Below are 25,086 nucleotides of genomic sequence, written 5' to 3' on the forward strand. Positions count from 1 at the left end.
AACCTTTTTTGGAAGCAGAATCTGCCTTCCATTCACTTAACGAGCAGACCAGGCTCTGCTTAAAAACACGGAGTAGCGGAGGCTACCGCCGCACGGTTCGCAGAGTCCAGGACAACCTGAATCGCGTAAGAAACAAATGCAGACATTTGAGAGGTTAAGGATGCCACCTGCGGCACAGATGTACGTGTAACCGTGTCAATCTGTGTAAGACAAGCTGAAATAGCTTGGAGTGCCCCAAGGGAGAGAATGCCGGAGCCAACGGTGCGCCGACAGCCTCATAGATGGCTTTCGACCAGAGATCCATCTGTCTGTCAGTGGCATCTTTGAGTTTGCAGTTCCATCTCCCACTGCAACTATGGATCTAGCTACAAGCCTGGAGATTGGAGGATGCCGCTCGGGACATTGGGTCCAGTCCTTGACCAAGTCAGGGGACAGGGATAGCGTGTATCCTAAGCCGTTTGGAGAAGCGCATATCTGGATAAGCGTGGTGTTCCTGGACTGCCTCTCTGAAGGCAGAGTGGTCCAGAAAAATACGTGAAGCTGACTCCTCCACTGGAGGAGTTGTGAGAAATAACCCACATTCTATAGATGGACGCTATAAGATTATTTACTATGGCGTCACAATCAGGTGTATCCAGATTGAGAGCGGTCTCAGGATCAGAATCCTGAGCCGCTACTTCCGCCTCATTACACAGCGAGTCCTTCTGTTAGGACCCTGATGAAACCGAGGCCGCTCATAGCGAGCCCACTTAGGCTGTCTGGGACTGACGTCCGTGCAGAGCCGTGACTCTGGGATGCGTGTGACATTCCCGGAGCTGTTAGTTATTCACACTGAGGGGGGCCATGGATCAATGATTCAACAGTGCCCATATTGTGAGAGACATGTCCGGACTGCTAGGCTTCTAGTATCATAGCCATAGTCTCAGAAAAACTGTCAGTAAATACTGCAGACACCGTCCTCATCCCCTGGCCATTAGTGCGTACAATGGGAGTCTATGTACCTGCCGGCCGTATAGCCGTACATGCTGTACCAGCTGTATAGAAAAACATGTGGTTCTGCACCTTTGTTTTACACAGAGAATATGCTGATAACTCCTCCGCATAATCCAGGAGGGTATATACAACGTGCGACCAAACAGTGCAATGTATATAGTACAAGCATATCTATAAGTGCAATTCTGCACTAGTGGGGTTAGCACCACAGGTGCTGCTTAACGCCTGTTACAGCAATTGTGTGACTATCAGAATGCCAGGGTCTTCCACACTTGTCTCTGTATCGTACAGAAACTGACACTAATGGCTGCCGGTGTCCTTGTAGAGAAGGAAGCCGTGGGCGTGCCTGAGAAAGTGCGGGAATCCGGATTCACAGTGCACACAGTGAGAGGGGTGGAGTATGCAAAACATACTCCAGCTCTCAGCTCTGCTCTATGCAGCGTCACGCCCCTACCCTGACTGTCAGGGCTGTGGGCGGTAACGAAGGGAGACTAGGCCCAGAAGCCGGGGACTCGAGTTAACAGCGCGGCCACCGTAAAAGCGCGGGCCGCGCTGAAGTCCCCGGCGCACCACAAGTGCCAGCCGCGCCGCAGTCCCAGCGGCCGGCGCGACCGCCCTAGAAGTGGCCAGCGTCCCGCCCCTCTCCTGACTGGCAGGTCTGGGGGCGGGAACGAACTAAAGCAGGCCGCAAAAGCCGGGGACTCGAGTTATCAGCGCGGCCGCCGTAAAAGCGCGGGCCGCGCTGAAGTCCCCGGCGCACTACAAGTGCCAGCCGCGCCGCTGTTCCAGCGGCCGGCGCGCCCGAGTCCTAGACGTGGGCAGCGTCCCGCCCCTCTCCTGACTGGCAGGTCTGGGGGCGGGAACGAACGGAAGCAGGCCGCAAAAACCGGGGACTGTAGTTATCAGCGCGGCCGCCGTAAAAGCGCAGGCCGCGCTGAAGTCCCCGGCGCACTACAAGTGCCAGCCGTGCCGCAGTCCCAGCGGCCGGCGCGGCCGAGTCCCATAAGTGTGCCTGCTTCAGCTAAGCTGAATGAGGCTATGGCACAGGCGCCGCAGCGCTGATGTCCCCCGGCGCACTACAACACCCAGCATGCTGCGGTGTGAGCGCCAAATGCACGGGGACACAGAGTACCTTGAGGAAGCAGGGCCATGTCCCTGATGTACTCCGCTCCATCCAGCATCTTCTCCAGGGGCTGTAGATGGAGCACGGTCTCAGTGCCTGGAGACCGGTAAATCCCACTTCACCCAGAGCCCTGTAAAAAGGGATGGGGAAGGAATCAGCATGTGGGCTCCTGCCGCCGTACCCGCAATGGGTACCTCAACCTTACAAACACCTCCGACACAGTGGGGTGAGAAGGGAGCATGCTGGGGACACTATATGTGTCCTCTTTTCTTCCATCCGACATAGTCAGCAGCTGCTGCTGACTAAAAAGTGGAGCTATGCGTGGATGTGTTGCCTCCTTCGCACAAAGCACAAAACTGGTGAGCCAGTGGTCCCACTGGGGGTGTATAGCCAGAAGGGGAGGGGCCTTACACTTTTAAGTGTAATACTTTGTGTGGCCTCCAGAGGCAATAGCTATACACCCAATTGTCTGGGTCTCCCAATGGAGCGACAAAGAAATGGAAAAGAGTTTCAGAATCAGGGGCGCTTTGGAATTTTTCTACTAGGTAATTAACTCTTTTCTGAGCAAGTGACAGGTCCTATTTAACATATCTGATGGCTGTGATAGTCTAGTGTCATTGCTCATAAAAGGGAATCTTGTCAGTAAGACTCCTAACCTAATCTCTTCCCAAAAAGCATATATGGCTATTCAGGTTTTTGAAGTTTCAATTTTATCTTCTATGTGTTCTTGCATTCCCAGGTAATTAACTTTTTCACTCATATGCATATAAAACATTAAAAGCTCAGGCCCTGACCGAGAACTTCCGAAGCCTCTGCCTCTCCTGGTTGGTTCCCTGCCTAGCACCAGCCTTTTTAGCTTGATTAATATCTGTCATATTTCATTGCCTGGCTCCTGTCACACAGACAGTGAGCTATCCATCAAAGTTAAGTGTTTCATGGCAGTGGCTTAAAGAGGTGGTCCACCACAAAGCATAGTGGCCCAATCGATGTAAACCTGAGACAGAAGGCTTTTTCTAAATACCTTCGGTTGTCCATATTGCTGTCTACTCATGCACCATCACATGAACCAGGTTGCAGCGACCTCTGATGTCCAATGGTGTCAGGTCAGCTTCCGGAATTAGTAGTTGTTCTGGCATTGCCGATGTGGGACTCAGTCTCTGTGAATGAGGTGATACGAGGTCAGCTTCCAATTCCAGAAGTTGACATGACATCACCGGACATCAGAGGTCACTGCAGTCCGGCTAACGTGATGGGGATGAGTGAATAGTGATAGCGTCGCTCACATGCAGAATTTAAAAAAGAAGGTATTTAGAAAAAGCCTTCTGCCTCAGCTTTACACTGATCTGACCACCATGTTTTGTAGTGGACCACCTCTTTAAATCATCAAGAATGCATCAACAGATATTAAGGCATCAGTGGATTTCAAAGTCCTCCCTGCCCACATAAGAGGTTTGGATGTTGATTTAACCTTACTGAAGGATTCTGTAAATCACAAGTGAAAAGTTTTTAATTTACATTTATGATCCGTAACATCACAAGCAAAACTAATAAAACATCGCTTAGTGAAAAACTAACTTTTTTGCATTTTTAAACAAGAAAACTCACCAATTTGCTCCTTCTCAAACGGCTCCTCAACTTCCTTCAAGTTGGCTAACAAACGAATATCGGTACATATCTATAGAAAAGATAATGCACTATGGTATGGAAACACAATACTAACATCTTTAACATTGGCTTCATATATTTTATAAGTACATTTGAGATATATTTTTTCATTATGTGGGGCTTCATTTGGATGGGTGCTGGGGCCAGACACAGTTTACACCACAAGAAGGAAAAATCTCATCTCCCCCTCCCCCACCACCCAAACCTGCAGCAAGTCCTGTGATCCACTTGCGACAGCCTTATAGGCATATATCACGAGACTCGTGACCGGTCAGAGCATCGCGGTCTACACTTGGACCGTGAAAAACACAGAACAATCTGGCCTTACAGCAATCAATAACTCTCTGTCAATTGTCACAATGCTCCACTCCCTGGTGATAAGGAGCCAGCAGAATTCTGGCGTTTCAGGAGAATTAGGAATGACTGAAGAATATCAATAAAAATATGGATTTCAGTCCATTTTCATACCCACCTTGTGGACTGTGGCTCCTAGACTGGCCAGGACAGACAATACTTCTACATCCACCTTCCGACTATAGGTTTGTCCAGTAACTATATAAGCCCTTTAAAAACAAACAATCAACTTTTTATATAGCCAGAAATTGGCGTAATTGTCTTGTTCCTGGAACAAGGTCAAACATACCATACATCAAGGCTAAATGCTAATGTCTATCTTCGAATTCTTTTATAGGATATGGACACTTTTAGAGCATTTTTTTTATGCACATATTTTGGGGTAAAAATACATTTTTTGCAACTGGGTTACTTCACGAGATAAGGAAGGGACGAGTGTGAAGTCGGGCTTACAAGATTGCTTTCATGGAAGAAATCATGAGACCTAGGCCCAGTCACACACAACGACTTACCAGCGATCCCGAAAACGATGCGACCTGATAGGGATCACTGGTAAGTCGCTGGTAGGTCGCTGGTGAGATGTCACACAGTCAGATCTTACCAGCGATGCAGGAACAATACAGGTCGCAGTAGCGACGTGTATAACGATATCAGCAGTCACTGTGACCCTGTCACACAGTGTCAAACACAGCGATGTGTCCTGCCCAGCAGGACATCACCTTTGAAGAAAATGGCCTGGACCATTCTGCAACAACTAGAGATCTCACAGCAGGGGCCTGATCACTGGTAGATGTCACACATAACAAGATTGCTAACAGGATCGCTACTGCGTCACCAAACAGTGACTCAGCTGCGATCTTGCTAGCGATCTCGTTACGTGTGACAGTACCTCTAGGCTTCACATGCAATGCCAGATTGAGATTAGTCTGTTTCCCTGAGGAGATAACACTTATTGTTGGAGGGTCTGGAGTTTTTCTCTTGGTAGGATAATCATGGCCTAAATGGTGTTGAAAAGCATGCCCAAAAAGACTCTGAAGGCAGGGGGCCAGGTAACCAAGTCAAAACTGATAAGGCTGGTTTCACACTACGTCTTTTTAACATCCGTTGAAAACGTTATTTTAACGGAAGTACGGATCCTGTGCAAATCCGTTTTCACTTCAATGCATTTTCAATGGACTCGCGTCCACCTGCGTTCGCATGCGTTTGCGTCCGTTAGACGCAGGATCCGTCCTTTTGCGTTATTTTAACATGTTTCAAAAACGCAACATGTAGCGTTTTTTTGCTTTGTCAAAATAACGCATCTCACAGGATCCTTCACATTGCGCCGCGAGCTGCAATGCATTTCAATGAGTGCTGGATCCTGCCTAGCAGAATGCGTTCAGTTGCGTTGTAACAGGATCCTGCTTTTGTACTGAGCATGCCCAGAAAGTACTGAGCATGCCCAGAACCAGTCTCCAGTGATCTGTCTATCTCTCTACTCCCTCCCTCACCCCCTCTCTCTATCTCTGTCTTTCCCCCTCCCTCTCTCTCCCACCTGAGAGCTGCGGACACTCGTAACCAAGGTAAATATCGCGTAACCACTTCTCTTAGTTACCCGATGTTTACGTTGGTTACGCGTGCAGGCAGCCCGGCTCCTAGCAGCTGCAGACACTCGTAACCAAGATAAATATCGGGTATCCAAGGCCGATGTTTACCTTGGTTACCAGCGTCTGCAGCTGTCAGAAGCCTCCTCCCAGTCTAGTTCCCCTCACTCCCGATCACATGACTCCAATGCCCGCCCCTAAATATCCAGTGCAGGATCCTGCAAAATAACATATGCGTTTGCATACGTTATTTGCTGTAAAAGCAGGATCCGTACTTCCGCTAAAAAAACGTTTTCAGCGGATGTTAAAAAGACGTAGTGTGAAACTAGCCTAAGCTGGAGAACCTGCAAAAGGGTTAAAGCAGGTGGAAGGACCTGTCCACTTCCTAGTAGCAGCAGCTATAACCCAGGTTCCTGTGTCCCCCATTGCCATGGACAAAATATTTTGGTTTCAGTCTAGAGATAATTTCTTCTGGCACTTTGTACCATATCCAACACATAATTTTTAAGCAATATATTTTAGCTAAATGGTGTCAGCGCTAGAGATAAGAAATTAGAACAATCTGCATAATGTTTACACTTTAAAAAAGAGAATTTTGTTTACTTACCGTAAATTCTTTTTCTTATAGTTCCGTCTTGGGAGACCCAGACCTTGGGTGTTTAGCTTCTGCCTCCGGAGGACACACAAAGTACTACACTTAAAAGTGTAGCTCCTCCCTCTGAGCCTATACACCCCCTGGTGAGCCAGTCACAGCCAGTTTAGTGCAAAAGCTGAAAGAGAATAGCCACCCACAAGTAGAACAGAGCAAGAGCCGGAACAACCGGAGACTCTGTCAACGACAACAGCCGGTGAAAACACGCGGAACAAGGAAATTGCCAAACAGGCAACAGGGAGGGTGCTGGGTCTCCCAAGATGGAACTATAAGAAAAAGAATTTACGGTAAGTAAACAAAATTCTCTTTTTCTTTATCGTTCCTTTGGGAGACCCAGACCTTGGGACGTTCCAAAGCAGTCCCTGGGTGGGAAATAAACAGAAAAACTAAGAAGTAGGCAGAGCCTAACTTCACAAATGGGCGACCGCCGCCTGAAGGATGCATCTGCCCAAGCTCGCATCTGCCGAAGCATGAGCATGAAACTTGGTAGTGCTTCGAGAAGGTATGCAGGCTAGCCCAAGTGGCAGCCTGACAGACTTGTTGAGCCGTAGCCTGGTGCCTAAAAGCCCAAGAGGCACTGACAGCTCTGGTCGAGTGTGCTTTGATCCCGGCGGGGGAGGCGCCTGCGTACTCTGGTAGGCGTCCGAGATGGTCGACCTAATCCAACGGGCTAAGGTCGGCTTAGAAGCAGGGAGGCCCTTGCGCCGACCTGTGGTTAGCACAAAAAGAGAGGTGCACCGCCTAAGCGCAGCAGTGCGAGACACATAGATCTGGAGAGCACGCACCAGATCTAGAGTATGTACAGGGGCCGGACAGAAGGAAGGTAAGGTAATGTCCTGGTTAAGGTGGAAAGGAGAGACCACCTTAGGAAGGAAGTCCGGAGTCGGACGGAGAACCACCTTGTCTTGATGAAAGACTAAAAAAGGTGACTCCGAGGAGAGCGCAGCCAAATCAGAGACTCTCCTGAGAGAAGTTATGGCAACCAGAAAGGCCACTTTCTGTGAAAGACGGTACAAAGAAACCTCCCTAAGAGGCTCAAAGGGGGGGTTTCTGCAAGACCGTGAGAACCAAGTTAAGGTCCCAGGGGTCCAAGGGCCGCCGGTAAGGCGGAATGATGTGAGACGCGCCCTGCATGAAGGTGCGGACCTGAGCCAGCCGAGCGAGACGCCGCTGGAACAGAACTGACAGAGCCGAAACTTGTCCCTTGAGAGAGTTGAGGGACAGTCCTAGCTGCAGACCGGACTGTAGAAAAGACAGAAGGGTCGGCAAGGAGAATGGCCAAGGGGGATGGCCGGTAGAGCGACACCAGGACAGGAAAATTTTCCAAGTCCTGTGATAGATCTTAGAGGAGGAAGACTTACGGGCCCGAGTCATAGTGGAGATGACTTCAGGGGGAATACCAGAAGCCGTCAAAATCCAGGACTCAAGAGCCACGCCGTCAATTTGAGAGCCGCAGAATTCGGGCAGAAAAACGGATCTTGCGAGAGTAGGTCTGGACGGTCCGGGAGCTGCCACGGCATCTCTACGGACAGTTGGAGCAGGTCCGGATACCAAGCTCGCCTGGACCAGTCCGGTGCAATGAGGATGACTCGACGACCCTCCATTCTGATCTTGCGCAGAACTCTGGGCAAGAGAGCTAGAGGGGGAAAACACGTAGGACAGACGAAACTGGGACCAGTCCTGAACCAGAGCGTGCGCGGCGAAGGCCTGAGGAATGTGGGAGCGAGCCACGTAAACAGGAACTTTGTTGTTGTGACGGGATGCCATTAGGTCCACATCCGGAGTGCCCCATTTGCGGCAGATCGACTGAAATACTGCCGGGTGCAGGGACCACTCGCCACCGTCCACGCTTTGACGGCTGAGATAATCTGCCTCCCAGTTGTCCACGCCTGGGATGTGGACTGCGGATATGGTGGACCTGGAGTCCTCCGCCCATTGAAGAATGCGTTGTACCTCCATCATTGCCAGGCGGCTGCGTGTCCCGCCTTGATGGTTGATGTAGGCAACCACTGTCGCGTTGTCTGACTGGACTCGAATGTGCCTGCCCGCCAGCAGGTGGTGAAATGCTAGAAGAGCTAGAAACACGGCTCTGGTTTCCAGCACATTGATTGAAAGGGCTGACTCGGACGGAGTCCAAGTGCCCTGTGCTCTGTGGTGGAGACATACCGCTCCCCAGCCGGATAGGCTGGCATCCGTGGTGAGAATCACCCCGGACGGGGCCAGGCAGGAGCGCCCTTGGGACAGGGAGAGGGGCCGAAGCCACCACTGAAGAGAGCTCTTGGTCCGTGGCGACAGAGACACTGACTTGTGTACGGAGGAAGGCCGCTTGTCCCAACAGCGGAGAATGTCCAGCTGCAGGGGGCGCAGATGGAACTGGGCAAAGGGAACAGCCTCCATGGACGCCACCATTTGACCCAGCACCTGCATCAGACGCCTGAGGGTATAACGGTGGGGCCTCAGGAGAGAGCGCACCGCCAACCGGAGTGACAGCTGTTTGTCTAAGGGCAACTTCACAAGTGCCGGCAGAGTCTCGAACTGCATCCCTAGGTACGTGAGACTCTGGGTCGGAGTCAGAGTGGATTTGGGAAGATTGACAATCCACCCGAATTGGGCTAGAGTGGCGAGAGTGAGCGAGACACTCCGCTGACAGTCTGCGCTGGATGGAGCCTTGACTAGAAGGTCGTCCAGGTAAGAGAGCACTGCCAACCCCTGGAGGTACAGAACTGCAATCACTGCTGCCATGACCTTGGTGAATACCCGAGGTGCCGTGGCTAACCCGAAGGGGAGAGCCACGAATTGGAAATGATCTTCTATTGCAAAGCGTAGCCAATGCTGGTGTGAAACTGCAATTGGCACATGTAGATAGGCATCTCTGATGTTGATGGATGCCAGGAAATCCCCTTGGGTCATTGAGGCAATGACTGATCGCAGAGACTCCATGCGAAAGTGCCGCACCCGAACATGCTTGTTGAGAAGCTTGAGATCCAGGATGGGCCGAAAGGTACCGTCCTTTTTGGGAACCAGGAAGAGGTTTGAGTAAAAACCTCTGAACCGTTCCCGGGCGGGAACTGGTACAATTACTCCGTTGGCCTGCAAGGCTGCCACGGCCTGTGAGAAGGCGGCGGCCTTGGAGCAGGGGGGAGTTGAGAGAAAAAATCTGTTTGGCGGGCTGGAAGAGAATTCTATCCTGTAGCCGTGAGAAATGATATCTCTCACCCACTGATAGGAGACCTGTTGAAACCAAGCGTCGCCAAAGTGGGAGAGCCTGCCACCGACTAAGGACGTTGCTGGAGCGGGCAGAGAGTCACGAGGAGGCTGCCTTAGTGGCAGGACCTCCTGCGGTCTTCTGTGGACGCGCTCTTGAGCGCCAGCTGGATTTCTGGTCCTTAGCTGAGTTAGCGGACGAGGAGGAGGGCTTAGAGGACGACCAGTTGGAGGAACGAAACTCCTGAACACAAAGCGATAAACTGGCTGTGACTGGCTCACCAGGGGGTGTATAGGCTCAGAGGGAGGAGCTACACTTTTAAGTGTAGTACTTTGTGTGTCCTCCGGAGGCAGAAGCTAAACACCCAAGGTCTGGGTCTCCCAAAGGAACGATAAAGAAATGCAGTATATAACATATATTCCGTAGACATACAGATAGGAAATTCAGATTGTGAGCCCCAATGGGGAGTGTGATAATGATGTCTGTAAAGCGCTGTGGAAACAAATGGCGCTATATAAGCAAGTAACAAATAAATATTAAAATATTGGTTAAAAGTTTAGAACCGAAAGGGTCATCCTGAAGAAACTTTATAGATATAATTATGGACATAAAGGCAACTTCAAAATTGCTGGAGAAAAAAAATAATCAAAAACATCTAACTTGCCTTTTAAATCCAGCCATGTTGGTCACAAGTCTGTCCAACTCTTCCACCTAAAAGAAAAAAAAAATAATATTTATAGAAAAAAGGTTCCTGTCCACCCATAAATTGGAGGTATTTTTAACCCAAAGAGAGGCATTAGTTTGATAGGGACCCAACAAAAATGAGGTTGCCTTGCTGCTGGCTGTTGGGCTCACATAAACCTGGCCAGTTTTGTGTGCTGAGTATTTTTACATGTTTTTTCATAGCAGTAACGCATGTCTATATTCATTGTTCCATATACAGTGGGTAAGGAAAGTATTCCGACCCCTTTACATTTTTCACTCTGTTTCATTGCAGCCATTTGGTAAAATCAAAAACGTTCCTTTTTTCTCATTAATGTACACTCTGCACCCCATCTTGACAGAAAAAAAAAACAAATTAAAAAAAATTAGCAAAAATTTTTACAACAAAAACTGAAATAACACATGGTCATAAGTATTCAGATCCTTTGCTCAGGCCATTCATATTTAAGTCACATGCTGTCCATTTCCTTGTGGTCCTCCTTGAGATGGTTCTCCTCCTTCATTGGAGTCAAGCTGTGTTTAATTAAATTGATAGGACTTAATTTGGAAAGGCACACACCTGTCTATATAAGACCTCAGAGCTCACAGTGCATGTCAGACCAAATGAGAATCATGAGGTCAAAAGGAACTGCCTAAGGAGCTCAGAGACAGAATTGTGGCAATGCGCAGATCTGGCCAAGGTTACAAAATAATTTCTGCAGTACTCAAGGTTCCTAAGAGCACAGTGGCCTCCATAATCCTTACATGGAAGACGTTTGGGACCACGAGAACTCGTCCTAGATCTGGCCTACCAACCAAACTGAGCAATCGTGGGAGAAGAGCCTTGGTGAGAGAGGTAAAGAACAACCTCAAGATCGCTGTGGCTGAGCTCCAGAGATGCAGTAGGGAGATGGGAGAAAATTCCACAAAGTCAGCTATCACTGCAGCCCTCCACCAGTTGAGCCTTTATGGCAGAGTGGCCCGACGGAAGCCTCTCCTCAGTGGAAAACATATGAAACCCCGCATACAGGTTGCAAAAAAAACCATGAAGGGCTCCCAGACTATGAGAAATAAGATTCTCTGGTCTGATGAGGCAAAGATACAACTTTTTGGTAATAATTCTAAGTGGTACGTGTGGAAAAAAACAGGCACTGCTCATCACCTGCCCAATACAATCCCAACAAGGAAACATGGTGGTGGCAGCATCATGCTATGGGGGGGGGGGGGGGGTTCAGCTGCAGGGACAGGATGACTGGGTTGCAATTCAAGGAAAGATGAATGTGGTACAGAGATATCCTGGAAGAAAACCTTTTCTAGAGTGCTCTGGACCTCATACTTGGCCGAAGGTTCACCTTCCAACAAGACAATGACCGTAAGCAGACAGCTAAAATAACAAAAGAGTGGCATCAGAACAACTCTGTGACCATTCTTGACCGGCCCATCCAGAGCCCTGACCTAAAGCCAATTGAGCATCTCTGGAGAGACCTGAAAATGGCTGTTCACCATCCAACCTGACAGAACTGAAGAGGATCTGCAAGGAAGAATGGCAGAGGATCCCCAAATCCAGGAGTGAAAAACTTGTTGTATCATTCCCAAGAACACTCATGGCTGTACTAGCTCAAAAGAGTGCTTCTACTTGTCTTGCTAAATTCTACTAAAAAGGGGGCTGAAAGCCCGTACTTACGAAGCGCTCACTGATATCCTAATCAGGCACGAATACTAATATTCTTTATAGCAAGATACTATTTATTTTAATAGCACATGAATAGTTAATGGTACATAGGCAGTTAGAACTATAGTCATAGAATCTTATACAATAACAGAAATATGCATCAACATTACCATTTGTTGTAGCAATCCTTTCACATCGGAGGGAACTCGATTTAATGATAAAGGAAAAAACATGGCATCTTGCATCACAGGAGCAGTGCGTACACTTCAATGTCCTGCAAGGTTTCCCTTAACATTAAGCGAGTCCGGTGTATTTTTATAGGAAAACTTTGTAGGTTGTGTTTAAATGGTCACCAGCATGTGACAGCTGAGTCATGTTCATGTAACTTGACCACAAACTGCTGTGGGCACCAGCAGCTTCCTGCACATTTCCTGCACATCCTGCCAGTTGACAACTGACCGACCACAGTTGACCATAGTGTTAGTGAAATATTGCAATGAGCCGTAAATTTCATATGCAAGCTTCCTTAAACCTGTCTTTAAGCCAACCACAAGTTTCCGGTAAGTGGAACTGTAAATGTGACTTCCTCATTATCTTATTCTTTGGTCATAGTGAAATTGGTTATCCAAAGGACATCTCTTTGATACTGAATTATTGATAGGTCAAATAATATCTGGGATCACTCCTATCTTTTGATTATGATCCCTATCTAATCACACATTCTTCAGTCATATCACATTGGTATCACAATTGGTCCTTGAGCCCAGGGATTATTTTCCATCATCAGTATTCTACTAGAAGAAGATCACTCGGAATATACCATACCATGACCAAGAAATATTGTTTGCCACAAAATTTGTTTTCTTGGTTTGTTTAGATAAACGTTGAATCACAAATATAATCACTTTCACTACTTTTGTACAGTATATTAAAACTAAAAAGCAATATTATCTGAAAAGCTCCCTTGAATATCATGTGTTTTGGCATTTGCTCGATATTCAAAGGAATCATTACACATTACATTTCCCGATATGTTACTACAAGTTTCACTAGACCCATTTATGAACATATTGGCATAAGGCCATAACATATCATGAATTGTCCTTTCCACTAAGCTGGGTTTAAAAGCATCTACAGTATTTATAGCTGTCCCAAGAAGGGAATTTTGTTACTTACCGTAAATTCCTTTTCTTCTAGCTCCTATTGGGAGACCCAGACGATTGGGTGTATAGCTACTGCCTCCGGAGGCCACACAAAGCATTACACTAAAAAGTGTAAGGCCCCTCCCCTTCTGGCTATACACCCCCAGTGGGATCACTGGCTCACCAGTTTTAGTGCAAAAGCAAGAAGGAGGAAAGCCAATAACTGGTTTAAACAAATTCACTCCGAAGAAACATCGGAGAACTGAAAACCATTCAACATGAACAACATGTGAACCCGAAAAACCAACCAAAAATCCCGAAGGACAACAGGGCGGGTGCTGGGTCTCCCAATAGGAGCTAGAAGAAAAGGAATTTACGGTAAGTAACAAAATTCCCTTCTTCTTCGGCGCTCCATTGGGAGACCCAGACGATTGGGACGTCCAAAAGCTGTCCCTGGGTGGGTAAAGAAATACCTCATGTTAGAGCTGCAAAGACAGCCCTCCCCTACGGGGAGGCAACTGCCGCCTGCAGGACTCCCTAGGCTGGCGTCCGCCGAAGCATAGGCATGCACCTGATAATGTTTGGTGAAAGTGTGCAGACTCGACCAGGTAGCTGCCTGGCACACCTGTAGAGCCGTAGCCTGGTGTCGTAATGCCCAGGACGCACCCACGGCTCTGGTAGAATGGGCCTTTAGCCCTGATGGAACCGGAAGCCCAGCAGGACGGTAGGCTTCAAGAATTGGTTCCTTGATCCATCGAGCCAGGGTGGCTTTGGAAGCCTGCGACCCTTTGCGCTGACCAGCGACAAGTATAAAGAGTGCATCCGCGCGGCGCAGGGGCGCCGTGCGGGAAAGTAGATTCTGAGCGCTCTCATCAGATCCAACAAATGCAAATCCAATTCATATCGATGAACTGGACGAGGACAAAAAGGAAGGTAAGGAGATATCCTGACTGAAATGAAAGGAGGATACCACCCTAGGGAGAAACCCCGGAATCAGGCGCAGCACTACCTTGTCTTGGTGAAACACCAGGAAAGGAGCTTCGGATGACCGCGCTGCTAGCTCGGACACTCTCTGAAGAGACGTGACCGTTACCAAAAAGGCCACTTTCTGTGACAGTCGAGAAAGTGAAAAAACATCCCTCAGAGGCCCCAAGGGCGGCTTCTGGAGAGCAATTAGTACCCTGTGCAGATCCCATGGGTCTAACGGCCTCTTGTACGGAGGGACAATGTGACCAACCCCCTGCAGGAACGTGCATACCTGAGGAAGTCGTACTATGCGATTCTGAAAGAATACAGACAGCGCTGGGACTCGTCCGTTAAGGGAGCCGAGCGACAAACCTTTTCCCAAACCAGATTGCAGGAAGGAAGGAAAAGTAGGCAATGCAAATGTCCAGGGAGACACTCCCTGAGCAGAGTGCTAAGAGAAGAATATCTTCCACGTCTTGTGGTAGATCTTGGCAGACGTCAGCTGCCTAGCCCGTCTCATGGTGGCAATGACGACTTGAGATAATCCTGAAGACGCTAGGATCTCGGACTCGAAGGCCACACAGTCAGGATCAGGGCCGTAGAATTCAGTGGAAAAAACGGCCCTTGGGACAGTAAGTCTGGCCGGTCTGAGGGTGCCCACGGTTGGCCGACCGTGAGATGCCACAGATCCGGGAACCACGACCTCCTCGGCCAGTCTGGGACGACGAGGATGGCGCGGCGGCAAGCGGAGCTAAGCTCGCGTAGCACTCTGGGCAACAGTGCCAGAGGAAGAACACATAGGGTAGCTGGAACTGCGACCAATCCTGAACTAGGGCGCCTGCCGCCAGAGCACTTTGCTCGTGAGACCGCGCCATCTTGTTGTTGTGCCGAGACGCCATTAGGTCGACGTCCGGCATCCCCCAGCGGCTACAGATTTCCTGACACCATTCTGGGTGCAGAAAACTATTCCCCTGCGTCCATACCCAGGCGACTGAGGAAGTCTGCTTCCCAATTTCCTACGCCCGGGATGTGAACTGCGGATATGGTGGATGCTCTGTCCCCCACCCACATCAGAATCCGCCGGATTGCCTGGTAGGCTTGGCGATGCGTGTTCCGCCTTGGTGGGCGATGTCTGCCACCGCTGTGGAATTGTCCGACTGAATTCGGATCTGTTTTCCTTCCAGCCACTGCTGGAAGGCTTGCAGGGCAAGAGACACTGCCCAGAGTTCCAGAACATTGATCTGAAGGATGGACTCCTTGACCGTCTGAGAAGGGAAACGTTCCTGTCTAGGGACGTCGACTCCCCAACCCATTGGCAAAGCATGTCCCATTGAAGTGGACGCAGATGAAACTGCGCGAAAGTGACTGCCTCTGCATGAGACGTCTTAAGGGGTGTGACTGGCCTTGAAGGAGAGACTGCACCCCCGTCTGTAGTGAACGCTGCTTGTCCAGCGGAAGCTTCACTATCGCTGAGAGAGTGTGAAACTCCATGCCCAGATATGTCGGCGATTGGGTTGAAACCTTGAAAAGTTGATGATCCATCCGAAACTCTGGAGAGTCTCCAGCGCCACGTTCAGGCTGTGTTGGCATGCCTCTTGAGAGGGTGCCTTGACAAGTGGATCGTCCTAGTAAGGATCACAGAGTGACCCTGAGAGTGCCGGACTGCTCCCACTGCTGCTCTGAACTTGGTGAAAACCCGTAGGGCTGTCGCCAGACCGAAGGGCAGGGCTACGCACTGAAGATGCCCGTCTTCAATAACGAAAACGTAGCAAACGCTGGTGCTCTGGAGCAATCGGCACGTGGAGATAAGCATCCTGATGTCTATTGATGCTAGGAAACCTCCTTGCGACATTGAGGCAATGACGGAGCGGAGGGTTACATCCGGAACCGCCTGGCCTTCACGTGCTTGTGAGCAGTGTTAGGTCCAGAACGGAACGGAAAGAGCCACCCCTTTTTTGGCACCCCAATCAGATGGGAGGAAAAAACCGTGTCTTGTTCCTGAAGAGGAACAGGGATTACCACTTCTTCTGCCTGCAGAAGAGCATCGGCTCGGATGGGGGAGGGGGGGGAAGTGCTGAAGAATCGCGTCGGAGGACGAGAACAGAGCTCTATCCTGTACACGTGAGACAAAATGTCTCTCACCCACCGGTCTGTGACCTGTGGCAGCGAAATGTCCCCAAGCGGGAGATTCTGCCACCAACCGCGGATGCGGAGAGAGAGAGCTGACAGTAATGAGGAGACCGCCTTGGTAGCGGTTCCTCCTGCTGCCTTCCTTGGGCGTGATTGAGCCCGGCCGGAATCTGAGCCCCTCTGAGCCTTTTGAGCCCTTTTGGACGAGGACAATTGGGACCTGCCCGAGCCTGGGAAGGACCAACCTCGACTGTCCCTCCAGGACAGCATTACTAGGGTAAGTCGCAATGCAGACATTGCGAGGTTAAGGACACCACCTGCGGCACAGATATACATGTGCTCAAGACCAGCTGCGCAAGCCCAGCTGAAATAGGTTAGAGTGCCCATACGGCTGCGAATGCCGGAGCAACCGACACGCTGATAGCTTCACAGACAGATTGCAACCAGAGGTCCATCTGTCTGTCAATGGCATCTTTAAGTGAAGTCCCATCTCCACTGCAACTATGGATCTAGCCGCAAGCCTGGAGATTGGGGGATCCACCTTTGGACCCTGGGTCTAGCGCTTTACCACGTCAGGTGAAAGGGATAACGTGTATCCTTAAAACGTTTGGAGAAAACGCTTATCTGGTAAGCGTGGTGTTTCTGAACTGCTTCTCTGAAGTCAGCGCCAGAAAAATATGCAATATACGCATGAGTACTGAAAAAGGATTTCTTCCTGCTGTGAAGCTGACTCCTCCAATGGGGGAGCTGAGGGAGAAATATCCAACATTCCATTGATGGACGCTATAAGATCCTTCACTATGGCGTCACCATCCGGTGTATCCGGATTGAGAGCGGTGTCAGAACCAAAGCCCTGATCAGCTACGTCTGCCTCATCATACAGAGAGTCCTCCTGCTGGGACCTTGACCAGTGATGAAGCCGAGCGCCGCACCCAGCGAGCTAGCTTAGGCTGTCTGGGACTGCCGTCCGTGTCAGAGCCTTCACCCTGGAATGCCTGGGACCCCCCCGGAGCACTGATTACGTTCCAAATGAGGGTGGTCAGGGAGCATTAATCAAGATTGCCCATGGCCTGTCCGGACTGCCAAGTCTCTATCCCATGACAATCCATCCGCCAAAACTGCAACTCCGTCCCTGTCCCTGGACAGGGTTCACGGATGGTTCCTTTGGCCACCTCTAGGAGAGACCCCGGCTGACCAAGTGCTACAGGGGAGCTTGCACACAATGGGGGTCAGTGGAACCTGCCGGTGGAACAGTATCACATGCAGGAAAAACAGCATAGGAAGCCTTGTTGCTTTTTTGCCGCTGTATTCAATCCATCTATGCAATGTATAGCATACAAGCATAAACACTTCAGCACATGCAATACAAGCAGCATAGAAAGCCTGTGCCTTGGCACCCTTGCTTTTTTGCTGCTGTTGTCCAGCCATCTAGGAGCATACTGCCAAGAGTAGCGACAGTACAGTGCAATGTATAACATACAAGCATAAGTACAAATGAACACTTCAGCACGTGCAATACAAGCAGCCTAGAAAACCTGTGCCTTAGCACCCTTGCTTTTCTGCTGCTGTTATCTCGCCATCTAGGAGGGCATATAGCCAAAGATAGCGACCTACAGTGCAGTGTATAGTATACAAGCATCAAATACAAATGGACACTGCGGTATTTAGTGGGGTCAGCACTTCAGGTGCTGCTTACCGCCCGCCTATAACGCGGGTATGTGGTCGCCAGAGCCCTGTGTTGGTTGCCCAGAGCATGTCTCCGTTCCCCAGCTCGGACTGCGTGCAGGAATGGCTGCCGGCGTCCTTCTCCAGCTCGTGTGACGAGGGGCGGGCCGTGGGCGTGCCCCAGACAAGAGCGGGAAACTGGCGTCCCACTGTGTCCAGTGAAGGGGGCTGGAGAATGCAAAGCAGACTCCAGCCCTCTGTGCTGACTGTCTATACAGCGTCCCGCCTCTCCCCTGACTGGCAGGGCTGGAGGCGGGAACGAAACGAAAACTAGGCCGCAAAGCCGGGGACTCGAGTAATAAGCGCGGCCGTCCATGTGCACGGCCCGCGCGAAAGTCCCCGGCGCACCACAAGTCCCAGCCGCGCCACAATGTAAAAAACACCCAGCAGCGGCCGGCGCGGCAGTTCCCAATACATAAATTCACTCAGCTAAGCTGCAGTGAATAATAGCACGAGCGCACCGCGCTGTTACCCCCGGCGCACTAACACTCCCAGCAATGCTGGTGTGTGTGTGCGCGCTTGCCCGGGGACACAGAGTACCTTAATGTAGCAGGGCCTGTCCCTGACGATACTCAGCTCCATATCCAGCAGGTTCTCTGGGTCTGTGGATGGAGCCCGGTCTCAGTGCCTGGAGACCTGTAAGATCCCACTTCACCAGAGCCCTCAGGGGGATGGGGAAGGAAAGCAGCATGTGGGCTCCAGCCTCCGTACCCGCAATGGGTACCTCAACCTTACAAACCGCAAGTGGGGTGAGAAGGGAGCATGCTGGGGGCCCCATATGGGCCCACTTTTCTTCCATCCGACATAGTCAGCAGCTGCTGCTGACTAAAAACAGTGGAGCTATGCGTGGATGTCTGACCTCCTTCGCACAAAGCAGAAAACTGGTGAGCCAGTGATCCCACTGGGGGTGTATAGCCAGAAGGGGAGGGGCCTTACACTTTTTAGTGTAATGCTTTGTGTGGCCTCCGGAGGCAGTAGCTATACACCCAATCGTCTGGGTCTCCCAATGGAGCGCCGAAGAAAACTTATTTTTATATTCCCCATAGGGATGAATTCCAGGTTAGTCAGTCCAGTCTTATTTCTTAGTACCCAAATTCCTCCCTTAAAAGCCAGATATTGCAAATTGGTGACTGTTGCATTCAAATTGCCTTGCCACCATGGAAGATTGATCCATCCCACTATGGAAATGGGTACTGTAGTATTCTATAGACGAACACTTCGAGTGTCTTTATCAGCAAGATGATCAGAACAACTTTTCTACTTTAAGATTTCCTCCATCGATACCGGGACATCCAGATAAGGGATACTGGTGGCTGTAACCGAAGAATGTGTACAGATCCAGCAATCTGTGTGTTGAAAATGTGATGGTGCATCAGAAATTCATTCGCCACAGGTTCCTCCTGATGTAGACTTGTCCATCCAACGACCAGAGAGGCAAACATCAAACACAGGAATTTCTCCATCTCATCACTATCGAGCTCTTCCCAGTAACCGATACCATGGATTCCGCTTATTTACCACACCTTCTGCAAATAAAGATACACTATTATTCTCGTAAATAACATTTTTCTTGTGGGACATATTCCCACTTCTCCACTCCTGGTCTCATTATCAGGAGAGTACGATCTTTTCCGACCGCTATTACCTCTGTCTCTGAGGGCGGTCCTTGGAGGTTTTGAATCCATATTTTTGCTCCTACATTTTTAATATTAGAGGATCCAAAACCTTTAGTACCCCGTATTGTTAATTCTGCCGGGGCAGTTCCTTCTCTTATTTCAGACAAGTTTATTAGAATTATCAACACCTGAGCCACCTTCTGGTGTTTCATCAAGATCAAAGGTTCATTTCCAAAATTTAGCATCAGTACCTTGATTTCTCCCTGATAATCTGCATCTATTACCCCTCCCACCACTATGGCTCCTTTTAACACTAAACTAGGAGTGGCTATTTGACCATAATGATCCTTTGGTATCTGGCAACCCAATCCTGTTGAAATTGGTTTTACCTTACCTGGGGGTACCATGACAGTTTCCAATGTACTGAGGTCTAAACCTGCGGAATAAGGTGTCGCTCGTTCTGGTGTGCCCAAACAGCTGTACCTTGCAACCATGCCCCTTTTTTCCTTGTCAACTGTTGGACTGATTTGTCTGATGGCTGCTGCTTTATCTGCTTCTGAATTAAACAAACGTTCAAGTGAGTTAGTAGGGACATGAGCATCGACATGAAATACAGTGGTCTTGGTAGATTGAATAATCCCTTCAATGTCTTCCTGTAACTCCCTCATCCTCCCTAGAACTACACCGATTGATTCTCCAGTCAGCGCTACAGTTAAGGTTAAAATAACTGTTTTGTATGCTGGAGGAGCATGTTTAACCAGCCTATTTCTTATGCTGGCTTTCAATGGGTACTGGAGATAATCATCATCCATTCCCAAAAGAGGAAGAGCATTCCTCATTGCTTCTTCCTTCAGCCTTTCCATACCATCTTTTAAGGTATACCAAGGTTTATCATTGATAGGAAAGTCTGCTTCTGATGGATATTTGTCCAGAAAAGCATGGGCTAAGATCATGATTAAGTTTTGAGTGCCATGCTCATTATGATGAACAAAATAATTTTTTATTGATCTCTGAATTACTGGGTCCTGAGACATGGTGACAAATTTTGCCACGTCTCCGGCGTCAAAGTGCACTCCACCTCCTCCGAAATCGTGCACTCTGACCAACCAGGGAATTTCTCCTTCTCCTGGTTTTTGTCTAAACTGTGTTAAAATGCTATCAACTTCTCCCTGAGAGTAATCTTCAATGGTTACTCGATTTTTTACATGAGGAATCGTTCTCTCATTTGTGATGGCATTAACATCTTTGTCATATTGCAGATTCCCCTGACCATCCCGGACATGTTCCCGGATGATCTCATTCTCTGTCCTCTCTAGGCACCTCCTTACTGGATTAGCCTGAATCTTCCCTTTATGGTAATCCTCCTCATCAGATGATGAAGATGAATCCCACACATCCCCATCCCAAGTATCAGGATCCCAGTTTATAGAAGCTGAGACGATACTTTTATGTACTTTGGTTTTATTTACTTTTCCTCTTCTTTTCTTGTACTTATTTTGAGCAATTTTTATGGCAGCTTTTTCTGCCACATTCTGATAATGTTCCAATTTATCCTTCAACAGTCTGGTATTACTTTCCAGAACTGTTTTCAGGCCACCTAATTCTATCATCTTTTGTTCAATCTGGGAACTTTTCTTCTGCATCTTTAGATTACGCTCATGCATTACACTATATGCACTTGCCAAAATCCAGATGCGCCGTCCTAAAGACACTACATCACCTGTTTTCACAGGGGCACTACTGAGTACATTCACAACATCAGTAGCTTCACTACCCTTAAGCTTATCCTGCCATTGTTCTGCCAATTCACAAGACGCTACATCACCTGCTTTCACAGGGGCACCACTGAGTACATTCACAACATCAGTAGCTTCACTACCCATAAGCTTGTCCTGCCATTGTTCTGCCAATCCACAAGACACTACATCACCTGCTTTCACAGGGGCACCACTGAGTACATTCACAACATCAGTAGCTTCACAACCCTTGAGCTTATTCTGCCATTGTTCTGCCAATCCACAATTGACCAATTCATGTGCTATAAGATTGTAGGGAGCCTCAATCCAGCTCGGGATCTCCACAACAACCTCCTTAACATTATCCTTACGTTTTCTGAACATTTTCACACTATGCAAAAAGATTTAAAAAAAAAAATATCTGGAAATTTGCCAAATATATGTTTTTAATTTCTAAATTACAAAAATTAGTTTAATTACTTCTTATAGAAGTAATCCTGCCGACTACGCCAATTTATGTCTTGCTAAATTCTACTAAAAAGGGGGCTGAAAGCCCGTACTTATGAAGCGCTCACTGATATCCTAATCAGGCACGAATACTAATATTCTTTATAGCAAGATACTATTTATTTTAATAGCACATGAATAGTTAATGGTACATAGGCATTTAGAACTATAGTCATAGAATCTTATACAATAACAGAAATCTGCATCAACATTACCGTTTGTTGTAGCAATCCTTTCACATCGGAGGGAACTCGATTTAATGATAAGGAAACAACATGGCATCTTGCATCACAGGAACAGTGCGTACGTACACTTCAATGTCCTGGAAGGTTTCCCTAACATTAAGTGAGTCCGGTGTAATTTTATAGGAAAACTTTGTAGGTTGTGTTTAAATGGTCACCAGCATGTGACAGCTGAGTCATGTTCATGTAACTTGACCACAAACTGCTGTGGGCACCAGCAGCTTCCTGCACATTCTCTTGTACATCCTGCCAGTTGACAACTGACCGACCACAGTTGACCATAGTGTTAGTGAAATATTGCAATGAGCCGTAAATTTCATATGCAAGCTTCCTTAAACCTGTCTTTAAGCCAACCACAAGTTTCCGGTAAGTGGAACTGTAAATGTGACTTCCCCATTATCTTGAAACTGCTTCAAGACCTGTTTGACATGTATTCTTTGGTCATCATAGTGAAATTGGTTATCCAGAGGACATCTCTTTGATACTGAATTATTGATAGGTCAAATAATATCTGGGATCACTGCTATCTTTTGATTATGATCCCTATCTAATCACATTCAAACTTCAGTCATATCACATTGGTATCACACTACTCAATACTGAGCAAAGGGGCTGAATACTTATGACCATGTGATAGTTCAGTCTTTCTTGTTTAATAAATTAGCAGAAATTTCTACATTGCTGTTTTTTTCTGTGAAGATGGGGGATGGGGTGCAGAGTGTACTTAATGAGAAACAAACTGAACTTTTTTGAATTTACCAAATGGCTGCAATGAAACAAAGAGTGAAAAACTTAAAGGGGTCTGAATACTTTCCGTAACCACTTTATCTTAACACTGCAGTGTGCCACTGTCTCCTTTTTGTCAGTGAACCACTGACAGGTCTCCTACACTACAGTACACAAGTACAGCAGAGCAGAAGACCAGTTATCCAAGTAAAAAAAATATTAATGTCCCATAGTGGAACAAAGTGAAAAAGTTTCTAAAAAAAAAAAAAAAAAAAAAAAAAAAAAAAAAAAAAAAGCACTAAAATCATGGAAACATGATTCACCAATATAAATTCTGTATGCACAATGTCGCTTTTTCATCGTACTGACACAAAAAAATTGAATAAAAAGCAATCAAAAAATCATGTAAAAAATAGCGCATCGTGAACGCGGGGGGGGGTGGTAAAGGGGATAAGGACATAATTCAAAGTTTGAAAATTGCGACATTTTCAACAAAATTCCGTCATTTTCACAAATAAACACTTAATATTGATCTAAATTTACCACTAATGTAAAGTACAATATGTCACGAAAAAAAAAGAAAAGAAGGGAATTTTGTTTACTTACCGTAAATTCCTTTTCTTCTAGCTCCTATTGGGAGACCCAGACAATTGGGTGTATAGCTACTGCCTCCGGAGGCCACACAAAGTATTACACTTTAAAAAGTGTAACCCCTCCCCTCTGCCTATACACCCTCCCGTGCATCACGGGCCCATCAGTTTTGGTGCCAAAGCAGGAAGGAGGAACTTATAAATTGGTCTAAGGTAAATTCAATCCGAAGGATGTTCGGAGAACTGAAATCATGAACCAAAAGAACCCTTCAACATGAACAACATGTGTACACAAAAGAACAACAGCCCGAAGGGAACAGGGGCGGGTGCTGGGTCTGCCAATAGGAGCTAGAAGAAAAGGAATTTACGGTAAGTAAACAAAATTCCCTTCTTCTTCGTCGCTCCATTGGGAGACCCAGACAATTGGGATGTCCAAAAGCAGTCCCTGGGTGGGTAAAATAATACCTCGATAAAAAGAGCCGAAAAAACGGCCCTCTCTTACAGGTGAGCAACCGCCTCCTGAAGGACTCGCCTACCTAGGCTGGCATCTGCCGCAGCATAGGCATGAACCTGATAGTGTTTCGTGAAAGTGTGCAGACTCGACCAGGTAGTGCTGACACACCTGCTGAGCCGTAGCCTGGTGACGCAATGCCCAGGATGCACCTGCGGCTCTGGTAGAATGGTCTTTCAGCTCTAAAGGAATCGGAAGCCCAGAAGAACGGTAGGCTTCAAGTATAAGTTCCTTGATCCACCGAGCCAAGGTTGACTTGGAAGCCTGCGACCCCTTACGCCGGCCAGTGACAAGGACAAAAAGCGCATCAGAACGGCGCAGGGGCGCAGTGTGCGAAAAGAAGAGCCGGAGTGCTCTCCCGAGATCTAACAAGTGCAATGCTTTTCACAATTCTGAACTGGATGAGAGCCAAAAGAAGGTAAGGAGATATCCTGATTGAGAAGAAAAGGGGGATACCACCTTAAGTAGGAATTCCGGGACCGGACGCAGAACCACCTCATCCTGGCGAAACACCAGGAAGGGGGCTTTGCATGACAGCGCTGCTAGCTCAGACACTCTCCGAAGTGATGTGCCTGCCACTAGGAAGACCACCTTCTGCGAAAGGCGTGATAGAGATAACTCTGAGAACGCTAAGAGCCAGGACTCAATGGCCACCCAGTCAGGTTGAAGGCCGCAGAATTCAGATGGAAAATGGCCATTGAGACAGCAAGTCTGGTCGGTCCGGGAGTGCCCACGGTCGACCCACCGTGAGGTGCCACAGATCCAGGTATCACTACCTCCTCGGCCAGTCTGGAGCGACGAGGATGGCGCGGCGGCAGTCGGACCCGATCTTGAGGAACACTCTGGGCAGCAGCGCCAGAGGAGGAAATACATAAGGCAGTCGAAATTGCGACCAGTCCTGAATTGATGCGTCCGCCGCCAGCGCTCTGTGCTGGTGGTTGATGTACGCGACCGCCGTGGCGTCGTCCGACTGTATCCGGATCTGCCTGCCGTCCAGCCACCGCTGGAACGCCTTTAGGGCTAGCTACACTGCCCTTATCTCCAGAACATTGATCTGAAGGGAGGACTCTGTCGGAGTCCAGGTTCCCTGAGACCTGTGGTGGAGGAAGACCGCTGTCCACCCTGACAGACTCTCGTCCGTCGTGACCATAGCCCAGGATGGGAGCAAGAAGGATTTTTCTTTCGACAAAGAAGTGGGAAGAAGCCACCACTGAGGAGAGGTTTTGTCTGCCAGTGAAAGAGAGAC

At 48.4% G+C, this 25,086-nt stretch overlaps 1 protein-coding gene across 1 annotated transcript in view; it reads right to left on the reverse strand.

The window, feature by feature from the left end:
- The window catches only part of ADSL (adenylosuccinate lyase), a 158,780-nt gene that overhangs the window by 100,173 nt on the left and 33,521 nt on the right, over positions 1-25,086 (reverse strand). Inside the window, exons 6-8 of the mRNA XM_075321777.1 lie at positions 10,240-10,286; positions 4,254-4,344; positions 3,722-3,791 (exon numbers count right to left, since the gene is read on the reverse strand). Of these exons, the coding sequence (XP_075177892.1) occupies positions 3,722-3,791; positions 4,254-4,344; positions 10,240-10,286 (208 nt within the window). The remainder of the gene's footprint in view (positions 1-3,721; positions 3,792-4,253; positions 4,345-10,239; positions 10,287-25,086) is intronic.

This window comes from Anomaloglossus baeobatrachus, chromosome 8, assembly GCF_048569485.1.
Source record: "Anomaloglossus baeobatrachus isolate aAnoBae1 chromosome 8, aAnoBae1.hap1, whole genome shotgun sequence".
In the NCBI taxonomy this organism is placed as follows: domain Eukaryota; kingdom Metazoa; phylum Chordata; class Amphibia; order Anura; family Aromobatidae; genus Anomaloglossus; species Anomaloglossus baeobatrachus.